General features: G+C 43.1%; 2 protein-coding genes across 4 annotated transcripts in view; both read right to left on the bottom strand.

Annotated features, from left to right (window-relative positions):
- Nucleotides 1-6,282, bottom strand: part of ARMH4 (armadillo like helical domain containing 4) — a 117,944-nt gene extending 111,662 nt beyond the window's left edge. Inside the window, exon 1 of the mRNA XM_082735061.1 lies at nucleotides 5,921-6,282. Coding sequence (XP_082591187.1) covers nucleotides 5,921-6,094 — 174 coding nt within the window. The 5' untranslated portion in view covers nucleotides 6,095-6,282. The remainder of the gene's footprint in view (nucleotides 1-5,920) is intronic.
- TIMM9 (translocase of inner mitochondrial membrane 9) overlaps nucleotides 1-16,879 on the bottom strand; it is a 906,959-nt gene that overhangs the window by 668,925 nt on the left and 221,155 nt on the right. The window lies entirely within an intron of this gene.

Genomic DNA, 16,879 nt, shown 5'->3' with positions numbered 1-16,879 from the left:
TAAGAACGACAGCAGGTAAATGACCTTCAAGTTCTAAGTCTTTCTCCGTCTTTCAAAGCACAGTGCAAGTTCACACAGCCATTCCCATGATTTTGGTGGTCCCCAGGGAGAGCCACCTGACATTAGAGAATAAATAAGAAAAGGCTGACCATTGTCAATTGAACAGCCATATGCCTCAAACTAAATAGTCACCTGCAAGCATATTTTTAAGGCTATATGCCTTTTCTTTTCTTTTCCTCAACATTGTATCCCCTCCCTGGCAAAGAGCCTGGCACAGAGGAAATGCTCAGTAAATATTGGCTGAACAAATAGAGGAATGCCTACAGCCTGCTTTGTAGGGGAAGGGGAGGGTGGGGAAATTTCACTGCTAATTAGTACTCTGTGTCTTAATTATCTTAAATTAACTCAATCATAAGAATATTGAACAAACAAAAGAATATTTCTCTAACTTTTCTTTCACACCATGGCAGTGCTGCCTTCTTTCCACTACTATCCATCACAGCAAATTAATTCAGGTAAATAAACTGTAACCAAATTGCCAACTGTTAGGGGCCATTGGCTTCTAATAGCTTAAAAAACATCCCTTTTAGAGCAAGTCAGTAACACTTTGTCAATCACTTGCTATCAAGGTATTCTAATGGCGCTGTGGTCCTCTGAACAGTGTACTGCATTTCTGCCACCAGTGGGCAGATAAGCTGCTCTGTCACCCATTATCTTTGACAATCTTAAATAGATACAGTGCAGAATCTGTTTCCTTGTCGAGTCTTGGCATACTCAGGTTACAAAGACAAATGAAAGACAACATAAAAAACAGACTTAGTCACCTTGTTAGATTTAATAATCATGGGTTTTTGAAACACTTGGTCAACATTTTTTCCAACTAAAATGTATATTATTGTTCAGTGTGTTACCAAAATGTAGACCCAAGGGGAACCAGCACGGGAAAACATTCTCATCAGTGACAAAGCTACATTTTTCAAAGGAAACTGAATTCCACATACAATAGAGAAGGAACGTGAGCATTGCTGTAAGAGTACTCCAGACACAGAAAGCCTAGAGAGTATGCCAAAAAACTGGTGACAAATTGCCTGATATTTCCCTCTTCTTGAGATAAACACAAATACCATAAATACCAAAAGGTTTGGGGAAGAAAGCTGCCTAATCTTAGATTTTTCACTGTCTCCTGGAAAATACTTGCATGCCACCTCAGACACTCTATCTTCTTCACCTAAACTTTGGTTTCATCCTGAATTCTTCTCCACATTCTAGATTCACAACCTCTGTGGATACCCTCATAATATCTCTTGACACTCATCACCTCACTGATGGTTATTATTTTAATGGCCTCTCAACTGATGATCCTGTCCAGACTCTCTCCTCTCCAGTCCATTTTATACAATCCAGATGGTTTATTCTTTTTTTTTTTTAAGATTTATTTATTTGTCAGAGAGAGAGAGAGAGCACACAAGCAGGGGGAGCAGCAGGCAGAGCAGGCAGAGGGAGAAGCAGGCTCCCCGCCAAGCAAGGAGCCCGATGCGGGACTCGATCCCAGGACTCCGGGATCATGACCTGAGCCAAAGGCAGTGGCCCAACCAACTGAGCCACCCAGGCGCCCCCAGATGGTTTATTCTTAAGAATAAAAATGACAATAATCAATCAAAAATGGCCACCATTTGGAGGATGCTATGTGCCAGGAGTTGAGTGCCTTATGTAAACTACCTTATTTAATCCTAACAACCACCTAATGAGACAGGCAATACCATAAACTCCATTTTTTTTTGTTTGTTTGTTTGTTTTAGAGAAAGCTACAAGCTTATAGAGAACAATTAACTTGCCTATGTGGTCATGTTTGTTTTTGAACTTGAAAATTTCTGTCAGACTTCCAGTTCTCTCCCTTTGCCAAACACATCACTGAATATCACCAAATTTCCAACTGCCAAGCTCCATATCTATAATGCAACCCCACACTGCTAGTGCCCTCTACAAACCATCACCGGCTTAGTAGATTGCCCTTCTGGGCCACGTTCATTTCAGGCTCCCAAGTTACGCTCACAAGACTGCAGTAGCCAGAAGACTCCCTTCTTCCCTACCCTGGGTATCCAAACCCTGGCCCCCAGGTCACATCCTGTTTACTAACTGCTGGCACAAATATAGCCTGGCCCAGTCTCTTCCCACCCTTCTCCCAACTTCTCTAGCACAAATCATCAGATCTGTAAGAGTTTGCTCTTTGCATGCAAACACTGGGTTTTCACTTCCTTTGTTTGCCATATATTTACTAATAATGGTAGGCACAAAGAAGAGGTGTTCAATACATATTTGCTGGAGTGAAGCAAAAATAAATAACCCCTTACGAATGTGAAAAAGGATGTTCAGAGTCTCCACTTTAAAGAGATTTCCAATGACATGCCATGGTTTATCTATCTCTAACTATGTTTTGTTCATTACCTGGCCAGTTTTGGCTACTCGTTCAATTTATCATTTTAGTAATAGTAATAACTACCTGTATTCTCATTTCTGCTGTATTTTAGGTTTTCAGAGTTTGTTTCCTTAAAAAAAATCAATCAACAGTTACAAGTGACAAGTCTTCAAGTTGACTTGCCTCCCACTGACCATCAATCACATCTTTTAAAAACCAATCAGTGATTCTTCGCTTGAGGAAGGGAAAAAGAAACTCTTCCCCTTCTTTGTTTATATCCTAATCATCTTTCCATTTTGTACTTTTCCTAATCCTCAGTAATTAATTTTTCATTGTCTTACCTTTCCTTTTTTTTAATCTTTAATGTCCTCTTGCCAATGCTATTTCATTTGTCTAAAGCTGAGTTAATCAAGATTCTGACCCTATCAACCCAACTGTGGTACACAGCATTACAGCACCCCTTTTCTGATTCACTGTGCTATTGACGATTGTCACTGGCCTAATATATTGGCTCTAAGATCGTCTGGCCCCCGTCATTCTTCACTATAAATTAAGCAGCGGGAATGACAGATGATCCTTTCAACAGCATGTTTGGCCCCCGTGGAAGGAGGTAGAAGAGAGTAACCACAAAGAAAAGCATAGTTCCCCAGGAGGAAGCAGCATCAGTGCTGACAGGGAAAGGGTAAGTAGGCTGGGGTCAAGAAGGTTACACTGGCAACTACCAGCAAAGTGCTCTATCATCTCTGCAGACCACAACAAAGTTCTACATACTCTAAGCCCAAGAGCTTTGTTTTCCACAATTTAGTAATGGAGACAAATGAAGATGTCTGCGCTTATAGCCCCTAGTGCATCATCCTATCCCTGGGAAAAGAAGCTGAACTGAAGATTTAAATATTGGCTTCAAGTTCCAGCTCCACCTTGGGCAAACCATGGAAATTCTGTTGCTCTGTTGCAAAGTGGAGGTGACAATGCTCATTCTGTTTCTTTCAAAGGGTGGAAAAGCAACAAAATGTGATAACAGACATGAAAACAGTTTGAAGAAAAAGTTTTAAATGCCATTCAATTTAAGACATATTAGTGTGATACTGGCATACGTTACACTCAAGCTTCAGAAATGTGAGCAATTTAAATCATACATAACATCCTTTATTCCCCCCCTTAGATATTTCCACGGAGCTTCCTCTTTCAGCTTTTCCTGCTGACAAAATGACCGAGGAATTGCCTGATGTTTGCAGAATCCCATCCTAATCCATATTGGTCAACCATCCATCACACAGTTCTTTTCAATGACCCAATTTGACATTTCATTTCTGTTCTTTGTGGTTCACAAACCTCATCTGCTTGACAAGATCTCTAAGTACTAGCTGGCATTTAAACAGAAAGTCATCACCAGGTAGACATTTCATGGAATAAACATAATATGTAACATTTCAAGATGAAACTTGATTCAGATACTTTTCTTATAATCACCCAGTAAATACAATATGGAAAAAACAGAACTGACCATACATCTTTTTTTTTTTTAAATATTTTATTTATTTATTTGAGGGAGAATGAATGAGAGAGAGCATGAGAGAGGAGAAGGTCAGAGGGAGAAGCAGACTCCCCAGGGAGCTGGTAGCCCAATGCGGGACTCGATCCTGGAAGTCCGGGATCATGACCTGAGCCGAAGGCAGTCGTTCAACCAACTGAGCCACCCAGGCGCCCGACCATACATCTTAATTAGGGAATGAGTTTTCATCCTACAGAGATTAAACCCAGCTTCCCTATGTGCAGGGGGAAAAAAAAAGTTTTTTTTTCAATGAATAAAAAATGCAGTTCCATACACAACTTTCCAGGCAAACGTCTGCTAGATATAAAGAATGACGTATACCTTTAGTTGAAAGAGTAGAAATTTTCTACAGCAGATAAGCCTGTCTTCCTCTTTTAATTCTATGCTTGCCTTAAACCACTTCTGTAATAACAAATTACGATATTGAAAAGTCTAGCAAGAAACACCAGAATATAATGGTAAGAAGCCTCCTATGAAAACAAGGACAAATCCACATCTCCCTAATTGGCTCTGTTGCTGTAGCTACCTCAGACTTGGTGAGTCTTGGGAGTTTTGTGAATAAACATAATATCAAGTCTGCTGCTTAAGTGTTTGTCTCATTATTAAGACAAATATAACAGCTCTACCTTAGTCATAAGAATAATCAGACCACTCAAATCTCTACTGTGTGTAAAAAGCAACAGTGCTGTTATACTGGGAAATCGCACCCCAGTTTTGAGTTTCTTTCAATAGATGCTACAGAGGGCTTCAGCCGGCAAGTGAGCAGAAATCAATGACTTTACACACGCTTGGCTTCAACAATTCTCCTTGGAGTCCAACAGTGTGATGAAGGAAATACACAAAAAGAAAGGGAGGCATGCAAATTCTGACCACACATTTTGCTTCCTACAGAAGCAGTCCTTCCGAACTCTATGATTGGTTTTGTGAACCACTCCTGCTCCCCCTTAAGTTTCTACCTAAAACTTCCAAAGAAAGAATGCAGCCACTTTAAAACATCAATCTCTCCTCTCCTGCACATCAGCTCTGCACTGAAATTAGGTGCCAAGATCCTAGCAGGTCCTCGAGCCCAGCTGGGGAAGGCACAGATTTCTCATCTTTGAGAATTCCAAAGTCTTGAGAGTCCTAGATTTTGTTCACCCCGGCTGCCTTCTGCCGCTCACCAGCCAGGGCTTCCATATTTGTTACCTCAAAGGTCGGGTTCTGTCCGTGACCAGGACCCACGTGCGGTATCTGGGCACCTCTAGGCGACACCTACCAACCATTCTGCAGTCTCGGGCAGAGCCTGACCTCCTCCGTGTCTAGCCCACAGGCCCTCTCTCCAGTTAAGCGACCTTTCCAAGCAGCATCCTCCCGCCGCGTCCTGGGGGACTCATCAGGGTCTGAGCAAGGAGGTTCCGTGACATCTCTGCGCTAAACGCTCAACTGTTGGTTTCTGCAAAGTAGCAGAACACGTTTCGGTGGCCACTGCAGCCCCCATTCGCTCCTCGGCTGCCGGACACTGACTGGCATCGGGGGCATGACCATGGATGCTCTGAAAGGAGCAAACCCGAGTCTTCAGGAACTTCACCACAGCCGTGAGACGGGGAGGGGAGGGAGAGAAGAAAGGAAAGCCCACACAAAAGCAGCCAGCCCTGCAAGCCCCGCCAGCACAAAGGCCCGCGCGCTGGTGCGGAGCCGGGAGGCTGGGCTGGAGCGAGGAGCGCGGCGAGTCCTTCGAGGCCTGCGCGCCGCGCGGGGCGCGCCCGGAGCTACCCCCGCGCACCCCGCGCCGGGGCGCAGCGTTCGGGTGGGGGCTCGGGACGCACGCTTGGCGCGCCCGGGGCTGCCGCGCTCCCCGGACCGCAGCGCTCCCGGGGCGACCCCGCGCCGCCCGGGGCTCCGGCTCCGTCTCTGCACCGAGCCGCGTCTGCAGGCGCGGCCGCCCGAGCGCGGGGAGTCGGGCCCGTGCTCACCTGTGCGCCTTCAGCGGAGCAGCGCGCGGAGGAGAGCGGTGGCGCCCGCGCTGGGCATCCCCGGCACAGCCCCTGCGGCGGCGGCGGCGGCGGCGGCAGCGGCAGCGGCGGCGGCGGCTCCCTCAGCCGTCTGGGACGCCAGGGGGAGGACGCTTCGCTTTGTTGCTTATTCATGAGGCCACGACGGGAGCTGGGGATTGGGCGGCGGGAAGATGTGCCCGCCCCGCCTCCGCTGGCACTGACACCCGATGCCGTTGCCTCACGCCCCTCTGCGCCCACTTCCCCGCCTCCGCTCCCGCGCCCGGGCCGAGTTGGGGTGGGGCGGGGGTGGGAGGGGGTTGTCCCGCTGCGATCCCGGCTCCTGGGACCCCGCCGGAGAACCCCCCTGCCCTGCTGTCCCTCTTGGAAGCCTGGGCTTCTGCGGCGGCACTCCCTTAGTGCGTTCGGCCCGGGGCACCGTTTTCGCTGGAAGAGCCCGAATTTCTCTGGTCCTCGATTAAGGCGAAGGATGCACGTCGGAAGCTGCAGGATATTATTATTAAAACTGTTCGGTTTAGGCGTGCCCCTAACTAGAATCGTGTAAAGAAGCCCCAAAGTATTGTCTTCTCAGAGAAGTTAAAAGTAAGTGCTAACTAGTAAGTATGGTTTATCGTGCCCTTACTCCTTCCAAGAACAATGCTAGGTGCTGCCTTCAGCGCAAGCTCAATCTACTCAGATAACCCTGAAAGAAATAATGGTAATCCCCATTTAACAGGAAACGAAGTTGAGGCTGAAGGCTGTGTGTGAGATCTTTCAGCTAATGTGGCCACCAGGAATTCGTGACCCCCATCGTAAACCCCCAGTTTACTTTTTCCGTTAACTCTCATTGTGGGTAAAAAGGTCAGGAATCCAAAGGCCCTTTATAGACCAACCCCCATAGAACTCGCATTTTCAAAGCGCTTTTCACATCATTATAACTTTTTACAGACATTATCTCCTGTACTTATTAATTCCCTTCTTTACAATAGCTGTCTTGGTCCTGTTTTGTAGTAATTTGTAAACACCCTCAGGACCCAGCAAGATCTGGTTTATCTTTGAACCCACACACCTAGCACAATCAGAGATGCACTGTTATCTTACCCATTGCACCTCTCTTTAGAAGAGATTATCTTTGTCAACAAATAGTTGTTGAATGGAATGTGATTGAATTGATTTGAATATATAAGATCTGTTTTATGTATATTCAGTGTAATACAATATAATACATTATACTGTGACCCGCCCTTCTACCTGATTTCAGTACCCACCAGGTGGATAAGCCATGCTCTCAGCCTGACCAAGTTGTGTTTCAACATTTTATTTTTATTTCAGGTGTTTGGAATTTATACCACATCTCACACAAACAATCTTAGTAGGGTAATATTCCCACCTAGACAGACCACAAAATTGGGTCTACTTGACCCAAATGCACATAAATAATAGTACTAATAAATAACAACCTGACCAATCAGGTTGAATCAGAGGACCAAACAGAATAGGAGAAGACAATAAGAGAAGTTATTTCCAGCTACCCAGGCATCGAAGGCCTGTCTTATATCATATTTGAAATATCCAAAGTTTCTTTGAAATCTACCTGCCTCCCACCTTGCATCCCTTTCTAACATACTAGTGTTGTCCTTTTGAAACCCACAATACTGAGTCCCAAAGACATAGCTCTGCTTCCCAGATTTGCCTTACACTGTTTTCCATTCTCAAAAATTACCCTTCTCCCATAGTAGAATTCTTATTTTCCTTTTCCTACATACAGTCATTCAGCTATATAGTGAAAGTGATCTTATTGGAACTCGTTTATACTCATCCTTTATCCTTCCCCAAATGGTTTGTATTGCTGTAAACAACTCTGATTCATGCAATTTATCTCAACAGCTGCTATTGGTACATGGCAGTGGTAATAAGACCCACTCTCCCACCCCAACACGCACACTAATTGTAAATCAGGGAAAGCTGTATCTAAAAGTCAGATCAATAAATCCACTCACAATGAATCTTAGCCTTTTATGGGTGAAGCAAGAAATTGTATGTTAAGAAAATCTGGGAACACCCAGAACTCCAATCAAAGTAATAAGAAAGGAAGCTCAGAAATGAAGTTTTGGTGTTCCCAGATTTAGTAAATAAAAATAGAGAATGTCCTCCCAGTATTTGGGACATGTTTATGCTAAAAATATTATTAAACTGAAATTCAGGTTTCGCTGAGCATCCTATATTTTACCTGATAAACTTTGCAGTATTCGATGATTACTTCATCGTGGCTGGTAAAAGCCTTTGTGTCAGAAAGGAATCGGTCACATGTAACAAACAACCACATAACCAACCCCAAGAGCCAGGAGTGGACAATATCCATTCAAATACCATCTGGAAAGGAGAGTCTTGGCAATGCAGCCTTGAGCATTATGGTGTCCTTGATAAGGCTGTCCTTAAACTGGGCAGAAGTGTTTCACAGTGTACCAACTAATTCTCTTTACTCGGAGTCCCATGTACCAAGTAACTACCTGACAGCTTGATTTCCCATGTGTAATGCCACTAGGACACAGCTGGAATAAATATATGTGAGCTGGATTATGTATGTATGTTTGTAACAAGTCTGCTTTCAATGCCCACAAAAATTGGGTTTCTGGCCTTGCAAAATCGAGAAGGAGACCCTGACTGGAGCTGACGTCACCAAGATAAGTACCACTTAAAGACTCACATAAAGGCACTTGAAAACGAGCTGGCAGGACTTCCCCAGACTTCACCACTGTTTCCTGAGGATGTTTTTAGTTTTATTTGTTTTGTTTTATTTTCATTTGAAATAACACGAGCAACAAGCACTTGAGGCAACAGAACAAAATGAAATGAAAGAAGCATGTGAGGAAAAATCTTCCTGAAAGGCTGAATTTACCTGGAAATCTCCTCACAACTGTTGCTGTCTTTCCCTGTGATTTTTCCCTCCCTTTATTTCTGAATTCTGTAAAACTCCTTCCTTGGATGTGTTGTTCTTATAGATTCCCAAGACACCCAGCAAAGAGGTCTGGTCATGGAAAGAGAACAGGAGCTGCTGTATAGAGTAGAAGTCATTTGCCAATTACATATTTAAGTCTTCACTACAAAAGGTAGTCTTTTGGGGCACCTGGGTGGCTCAGTCGTTAGGCGGCTGCCCTTGGCTCAGGTCATGATCCCAGGGGCCTGGGATAGAGGCCCACATTGGGCTTCCTGCTCAGCAGGAAGCCTGCTTCTCCCTCTCCCACTCCCCCTGCTTGTGTTCCCTCTCTCTCTCTCTGTCTCTCTCTCTGCCAAATAAATAAATAAAATTTTAAAAACAACAACAAAAAAAGGTAGTCTTTCCTTTCTGACCTGCCTACAAGTTTACAAACACAAGCTTCTCAACATCTCCCAATGTTCCCTGCCCAGCTACTCTCTGACCCTAGCTGTGTTGGAGACTTCCCAGCCGCTTTTAATTTTTTAAGTTGAAATTCCCAGGAACAGATTTCGGTGTGAAATAGTCTTGCTAAGAATATTCCACTCACTCTGGGTATTCAATAAATATTTGATGGTTGTGGTGATGATGATGTAAATAATGGTAACAATGGTAGAATCAGTTTTATTAACTCTGATAGCTGTTTTCATTGCAACCAAAATCCTCAGAATACTTGACATGACCTACTTTGCTGCTAATGAGCTTAGATTTTTACCTCACACTAAATTATGTCTTTAGTATGCCCTTTATTGGAAAAATGGGGAAGTAGAATAAATCTGATAAGAAAATCATTTTCCTGAAAGAAAGCTTTGGAACAGCAAGTTTATATACACTGTAGTTGCTTTTTTTTTTTTTTTAAAGATTTTATTTATTTATTTGACAGACAGAGATCACAAGTAGACAGAGAGGCAGGCAGAGGGAGAGAGAAAGGGAAGCAGGCTCCCTGTGGAGCAGAGAGCCCAATGCGGGGCTCGATCCCAGGACGCTGAGATCATGACCTGGGCCGAAGGCAGCGGCTTAACCCACTGAGCCACCCAGGCGCCCCTACACTGTAGTTGCTTTTAACTGTTAATAGCCCTCTATATTTATCTATCTTTAAATCTTATTATCGAACACCCAAATGAATCTTCCTACTTCTCTACTCTCCCCAAGAAGCCTTATCATTGTAGAAGCAGAATATTATATGCTTTACATTCCCTACTTTTGAAAATCTGTTATTTTCAAAAATAATAATAAAATAAAATCTGTTATTTTCCATATTCTCTTATTGTTAGATTTTTTCGAGCCCTGAACTTTCTGATTCAATTCTAACAAATGGAATTTTCTCTGTTGCCTTGAAAAAGCACGATAAGAGAGGAAAGGACTATCCATGTGGTACAAAAACAAAATTTCTAACAGTACAGACCATTTAAACAGAAACTTTTTAGATAAAGTCAAGGGTGAAAACATTTACAAGAAAGCAATCTTATCCCTTTTTTTCCTAGCCATAAATAATGTCCTTGTGAGACTATAAAATTTTTTTTAAATATTTTATTTATTTATTTGACACAGAGAGAGAGAGAGTGCGTGAGAGCACAAGCTGGGGAGGGGGGCTATAAAGTGAGAGGGGGAAGCGGGCTCTCCGCTAAGCAGGGAGCTGGATGTGGGGCTTGATCCCAGGACCCTGGGATCATGACCTGAACCAAAGGCAGACACTTAACTGACTGAGCCACCCAGGTGCCCTGTAAAAATTCTTTTTAAGAGATGTGAACATCAAAGGCCTAATATACCCTTTAATCTTAAATGAATTGGCCATTGTGAATAACTACATTCAAAATGACATTTATAACTCTAGAAAACCTATGAATTATTTCTCACGCTGTCAGACAAGAGTCATCTCCATCCTTGTCTCTTTTTTTGTATGCCTAGTGATAAATAAATCAGTGATTTTAATAGATTCCTTATCTTAAATTATGAGCATGAGATAATTATTCCTGATTGAATGGTATACATTATCTACAGCCTATGTTTTTTTTTTTAAAGATTTTATTTATTTATTTGAGAGAGAGTGGGTGACAGAGAGCATGAACAGTAGGGAGGGGAGCAGCAGAGGCAGAGAGAGAAGCAGGCTCCCTGCCGAGCAAGGAGCCCAATATGGGACTCGATCCCAGAACCCTGGGATCATGACCTGAGCTGAAGACAGCTGCTTAACCAACTGAGCCACCCAGGCGTCCCTATCTACAGCCTATGTTACAGAGAAAGCTCGTTTACTCTTCTCAGCCTCTACTAAGGATAGAATTAAAGAGAATGGTTTTACCAGGCAGGACAAAGCTCAGGCCAGAAGAAGCACTCTTACCAGAGAAAGTTCTTAGAGATTGGAAAAGGTTAGTAAAAGAGGTTATATAGTTTCTTTGGTTCTAGGTTTCTAAAAAAGGATTCATTTCATTCTGGCTGGGGTTCCTGATGAAACGTTGTTAGCTCCCCCAACAAGGAAATTATGGGAATAGTTGTAAATGTGGGGAGGCTACCACATATATGTACTGCGCCTAACTGCATTATTGTTAACTATCTGCCTTCCAACAAATGTTTATTTTACTTTCTAAATATCCAATGCAGGTATTAGCATCATCCTCAAAATACACAAGAGTATATTCGATCTACAGTACATGGTGGCAAAGCAGAGAACAGGATACTCTCAATGGAATGTCAGCCCCATTACATTGAAGATGTCCTGGAGGCTCTTAACCAGAATAAAACCAATAATCTGAACAATGGTTTAATAAGATTTAAAGGGGGCCTGGACATCATTGCCAAAAAAAATTTAAAAAGACTTTCCTTCACTATAGCACTCAACCTTCTGCTAAAATCCCAGCCTCTATACATTTTGGCTGATTCTTCCAGCCAAACTGTCTTAGATGACAGCAGAATTACATGTGTGGGGCACCTGCGTGGTTCAGTGGGTTAAGCCTCTGCCTTGGTTCAGGTCATGATCTCAGGGTGTGGGATGATTGAGCCCCATATCAGGCTCTCTGCTCAGCAGGAGATCCTGCTTCGTCCTCTCTCTCTGCCTGTCTCTCTGCCTACTTGTGATCTTTGTCTGTCAAATAAATAAAAATAAAATCTTAAAAAAAAAAAAAGAATTACGTGTGTGTTTCATAGTCATGAAGCAACAAGCGGTGAATCATTGAATGCGGGCTATGCAATTATTTTAGTATTGGCTTTAGCCCCATGGTCAGTCAATAAACAAGTGTTTTTGTTTTGTGGAAAGTGTGTGGTGTATGTGGAGATACACAGGTAAACTCCGCTCTCTTCACACATCTTGAATTTAGTTGAGAGGCAAAGGCTATACATACATATGTATTACCAATAATACATAATATAAAATTTCCTCATAGGCTTCTTCCAGGACCTAAATGTAGTACACATTTTTTAATCCTCTTTTTTCACTACACTACTACAGAGAGGAACTATCTGATAAAGCCTACGTGGAAAGTCTGCGTCTTAATATAGTTAGTACATGTGTTATGTAACCATCTTCCTTTCCCCCAAAACTATAAGCTCTCTGAATTGAGACAGTGTGTTTTATATAGTCTCACATCTCCCACAACAACTATGTCTGTGCCTTGACATAGCAGATGTTCAAGAAAGTATTTGTTGACTATTTAATTACGGCCATAAGCTTATTACCAAAATAAACATAGGGATGCTCACCATTTCATCACTATGAGGCACAAACTGAATGCTACTAACATAGGAAGGAAGTTTGATGAACTTCAGAATTTGTATATTAATCTCATACAAATTGGGAAGATATAGTCCAACGTAAGTGGCTTTGAGACTCGGGGTTTAATTATTTTTCACATCCTATGAGAAGGGGTTAACCCATCTACATAAATGTCCTGTCCGAAGCCAGAGAACTGAGCCAACTGATATCTCAAGCCCCCTTCTTTTTTTTTTTTTTAAGATTTTATTTATTTATTTGACAGAGATCACAAGTAGTCAGAGAGGCAGGCAGAGAGAGAGAGGAGGAAGAAGCAGGCTCCCCGCTGAGCAGGGAGTCTGATGCAAGGCTTGATCCCAGGACGCTGGGATCATGATCTGAGCCAAAGGCAGAGGCTTTAACACACTGAGCCACCGAGGCGCCCCCTTCTAACCACAAGTCTGCAATCCTTGTCATTGGTAAAGTTCACATTTATTTAAAAAGGAGTTGCTTGTGAACAAGAAATACCCTGCATGTGAGATTTTTTAAAAAGAAGAAAAAAACTGCTTCGAGCTGAATCCAGGACTCTTATTCCATCAAGGCTCAGATCCTTTGAAATAACCAGAGCTATGTGTTGTGTTTTGTTTTATTTATTCTTTGTCAAGACCTACAATAGAAAGTGGACATAAAAGACGCATTTTGCAGAATCAGTTCAAAGCAATTCCTTCATAATTTGTTTACAAAAATAGCCAATGGCAAAAAAATTTCCTTCAGAATCAGAATGATTGAAAATATGCCTCACACAGAGAAAATGATTTACTTTTTGGACTGGTCCAAAGTGTGAGGCATCATCACAAAAGAAGAAATGATTTTGTCTCCAAAATGTTCCCAGTGAAGATAGATGGGATGATCACGTCATGTTCTTTCTTTTCTCTTTTTGCTCTGAGGAGTTTTCTGTAAGTGGCTTTCAGACACAGTGACATGTTTTGTTTTCTTTCCATTTCTCTCTTTGTAAAAGCCATTTTAAGGCACTTACCATGGCCTGCTGACGATCATTTTATGACATTGTTCTCAGCAGTCTTCTTACGTGGACGAGCACTTTTCACTCGGATCAGATTCTGCTTGGTTCATCAAAAACACAAAACTTGTTTTCCCCTGTCAGCCTCCAATCCTCCTGTAAGTTCTATTTTTCTGGTTTTCTTTCCTCATACTTCTTGCTTCCCAGACTCCATACTGCCGCTTTTGAAAGTTAACGTCTTCTCCATCGTGTACATTGTTCCCTGTTTCAAAGACGCCAGCCTGAGCACTTCAGCAGAATCCTTTTTGATTTCAGAGTCCTGAATTGCAGTGTGTTGCCCTGTTTGGGGCAGCTTGAGGGCTATAACCCAGTCCCACATGGTGCAATGCATTATTCATGCATGAGCACTTTTACGGGGCCCATTCTTTCGCCCAAGGCGCGAATATAAGCAATTAGCTTCACCTCTTCCCCCTCTCCCCTTATCCGGAAGGAGGAAATGTGGCAGACATGAAGGGCATCATAAACAGATGGTAAAGACATGAAAGATGTAAAAATATTAGAAGCTAGAAACATTTTTCCCATCACAGGGAAAGAAACAAAGGCAAACATGGTTACCTGTGCCCTCTTCCTCCTTCTCCACTTCCTCCAGGCCCTAAGGTGGACTTTTGACTGGAGAAATGAGGGACAAAGCACGTGGGTTAAGGAATAGAGAGGAGACTCAGATTCCTTCTCTCCTTCTTCCACCCTTCCTCAGAACAGCCTTGAAGGTAGAAGCTTTGAGGACAGGGGTGATATGTCTGAGAGGAGCCCTTCCTTGGAAAACTCAGTGGGTTTGGGCCAGGGAGGAGCTTTACTTCGCACACACTTGTTGTTACGATAATGAAGCCTTCCCATAGAAGCTGGTGTAATCCATTACCACAAGCTGTTACTCCAGGTCCTCTCAACGTCCTCTTCTTCCCAGCCTCAACTCCTTCACCAACTCCCCATCATCCCATGGAAAGGGGGTCCCCACTATTGTCTGACATAATCGGAGGTCTCTTGAGATTGGCTAGTATAGTGCTCATGCCATTCTCAGTATGATTTTTTAATATTTTATTTATTTTTATTTTTTTTTTAAGATTTTTATTTATTTTATTTGACAGAGAAAGAGATCACAAGTAGGCAGAGAGGCAGGCAGAGACAGAGGGGGAAGCAGGCTCCCTGCTGAGCAGAGAGCCCGATGCGGGGCTTGATCCCAGGACCCTGAGATCATGACCCGAGCCGAAGGCAGCAGCTTAATCCACTGAGCCACCCAGGCGCCCCTAATATTTTATTTTTAAGTCATCTCTACACCCACTATGGTCTCCACCACACAACCCTGAGACCAAAAGACCCATGTTCCAGCTACTGAGCTGCAAGGTGCCCCCATTCTAAGTATTTTTCATAGCATCTTTGGTTGAAGCCGAACAGTGACATATTTAGGGAGGGATTCTGAGATAGACTTTCTCCCCAGAAAAGCCCATTTCAGATCCAAGAGTCCGCAGGTGGTACTTTTTCACAAAGCGGCTCTCCCTAATAGGAGACTATATGCCTTTGAGCCTGTGCCTTGCAGAAGGAAAGAGAACTTGCTGTATCAGTGGCCCAGAGGTTCTTGGCCCTTCTAGGATAAGAGAGCATACAACTGTCCTAGAATCTAAGTGTTTAGGAGTGTGCCTTTAGCTTTACAACAAGACAGTGATAGTTTTGATATTCTAGGCTTGTTAGGAGGATTAGATGAGATAATATGGAAAATATTTAGCGCAGTCTCCTTAACACCCACAGTACGGTCAATAAATACTATTATATGAAACACAGTGCAGACTCAGTTGATGAGGTATTGATTCCTAGGTATAAAAGCAGGTATTTCCTGAGCTGATGGCCAATGAAATTTTCCCCCCTTGAGCAACTTCCTGAGAGCAGAAGCAAACCTATTGATACCCCTTTTTAAATTTCAAGTTTATGATGGAAAAAATAATTTTCCGGGGCTAGATTTCAGAATAGTAGTTTTGGCATAATTCTGTAGAATTTTCTTAGAATCTCACCAAAGAAATTGAATCAAGAAGACTCTCAAGTTTAGCTAAGTAATTTGGATAATATCCACCATGGGCTTCCCATGAACAACAATTTTTTCCCCACAAACAGAGATGTTATTATATAGACAGAAAACATTTTTAATTTGCTGAAATTCTGCTGTTATTTAACTGATTTAGCATTTTCTGAAAATTCACTTACCTAGAATCAGGTATATCACTTACATAGATGAAAATAAGCTCAAACTGTAATAGTGTCTGGCCTATTACAGTCATTCAATATATTTATCTTATTTAGCGATCTTGAATATGGAGGTGTATTTCTGCCCCAATTTCCTTATTCGTCAAACGAGACTCTGGAACTGTAAGAGATTGCAAAACCCACACGGGAACCCATGTCCCTGGATCTGTAGTCCAGGGCTCTTCTCTCCTGCACAGGGCTGTCTTCAGTGGCATTATCCTATTTCAAAGGATATTTAATGGCTTCATCAAAGATTTGGCTTTACAGCTAAGCAGCATAATCTACATTGATGCCTCTATGCCTGGGCTTATGTTCTTTTATCTGCCTCAAACACTTGTCTGACCTTTCTGGCTTGTCTGACTTGTCTGGCTAAAGATGCTTATTCATCTTCAGGACTCACCTTGAGCATCACGTCAAAGACACTGTCTTGATCGCCTAGGCTGGGCCATGTGCCTTTCTTTAGTCCCCCGTTACACCTGCACACACCTCTGTCATAGCACTCAAGTTCAGAATAGTCAAGTCTCAGGTGCCCAGTCCCTGCACCGGTGCTAAGCCTGCCCCCTGCATCCCATTCTGCCTCAGTCACTTTCCAGGCTCTCTCCTCCCCAACCTACATACCTCCAATATATTCCCCCCATCCACCCATATCACCCCCCAGCTATAGTCACCCCAGCCTGAATCCCTCCCTGCCTGAATGCACCCTGGCTTGCACCTCTCCCCATCAGACTCTATCCTCCTGCATATATCCCTCCAGCCTATATCCCTGCCAAGACAGCCCCAAAGATTCTTGGCCGCTGATATCCATATCCCTTCTTCCAGATAGTCAGTCAAACTCTAACCTGGATACTCCTATAAAGTGAGTTTGCGGGGTGCCTGGGTGGCTTAGTGGGTTAAAGCCTCTGCCTTCAGCTCAGTCATGATCCCAGGGTCTTGGGATTTAGCCCCACATAGGGCTCTGCTCTGCAGGAAGCCTGCTTACCC

The sequence above is a fragment of the Mustela nivalis genome, assembly GCF_964662115.1.
Source record: "Mustela nivalis genome assembly, chromosome: 6".
NCBI lineage: Eukaryota > Metazoa > Chordata > Mammalia > Carnivora > Mustelidae > Mustela > Mustela nivalis.
Note: the sequence above shows the minus strand (reverse complement) of the source record. Positions and strands in the feature narration are given on the sequence as shown.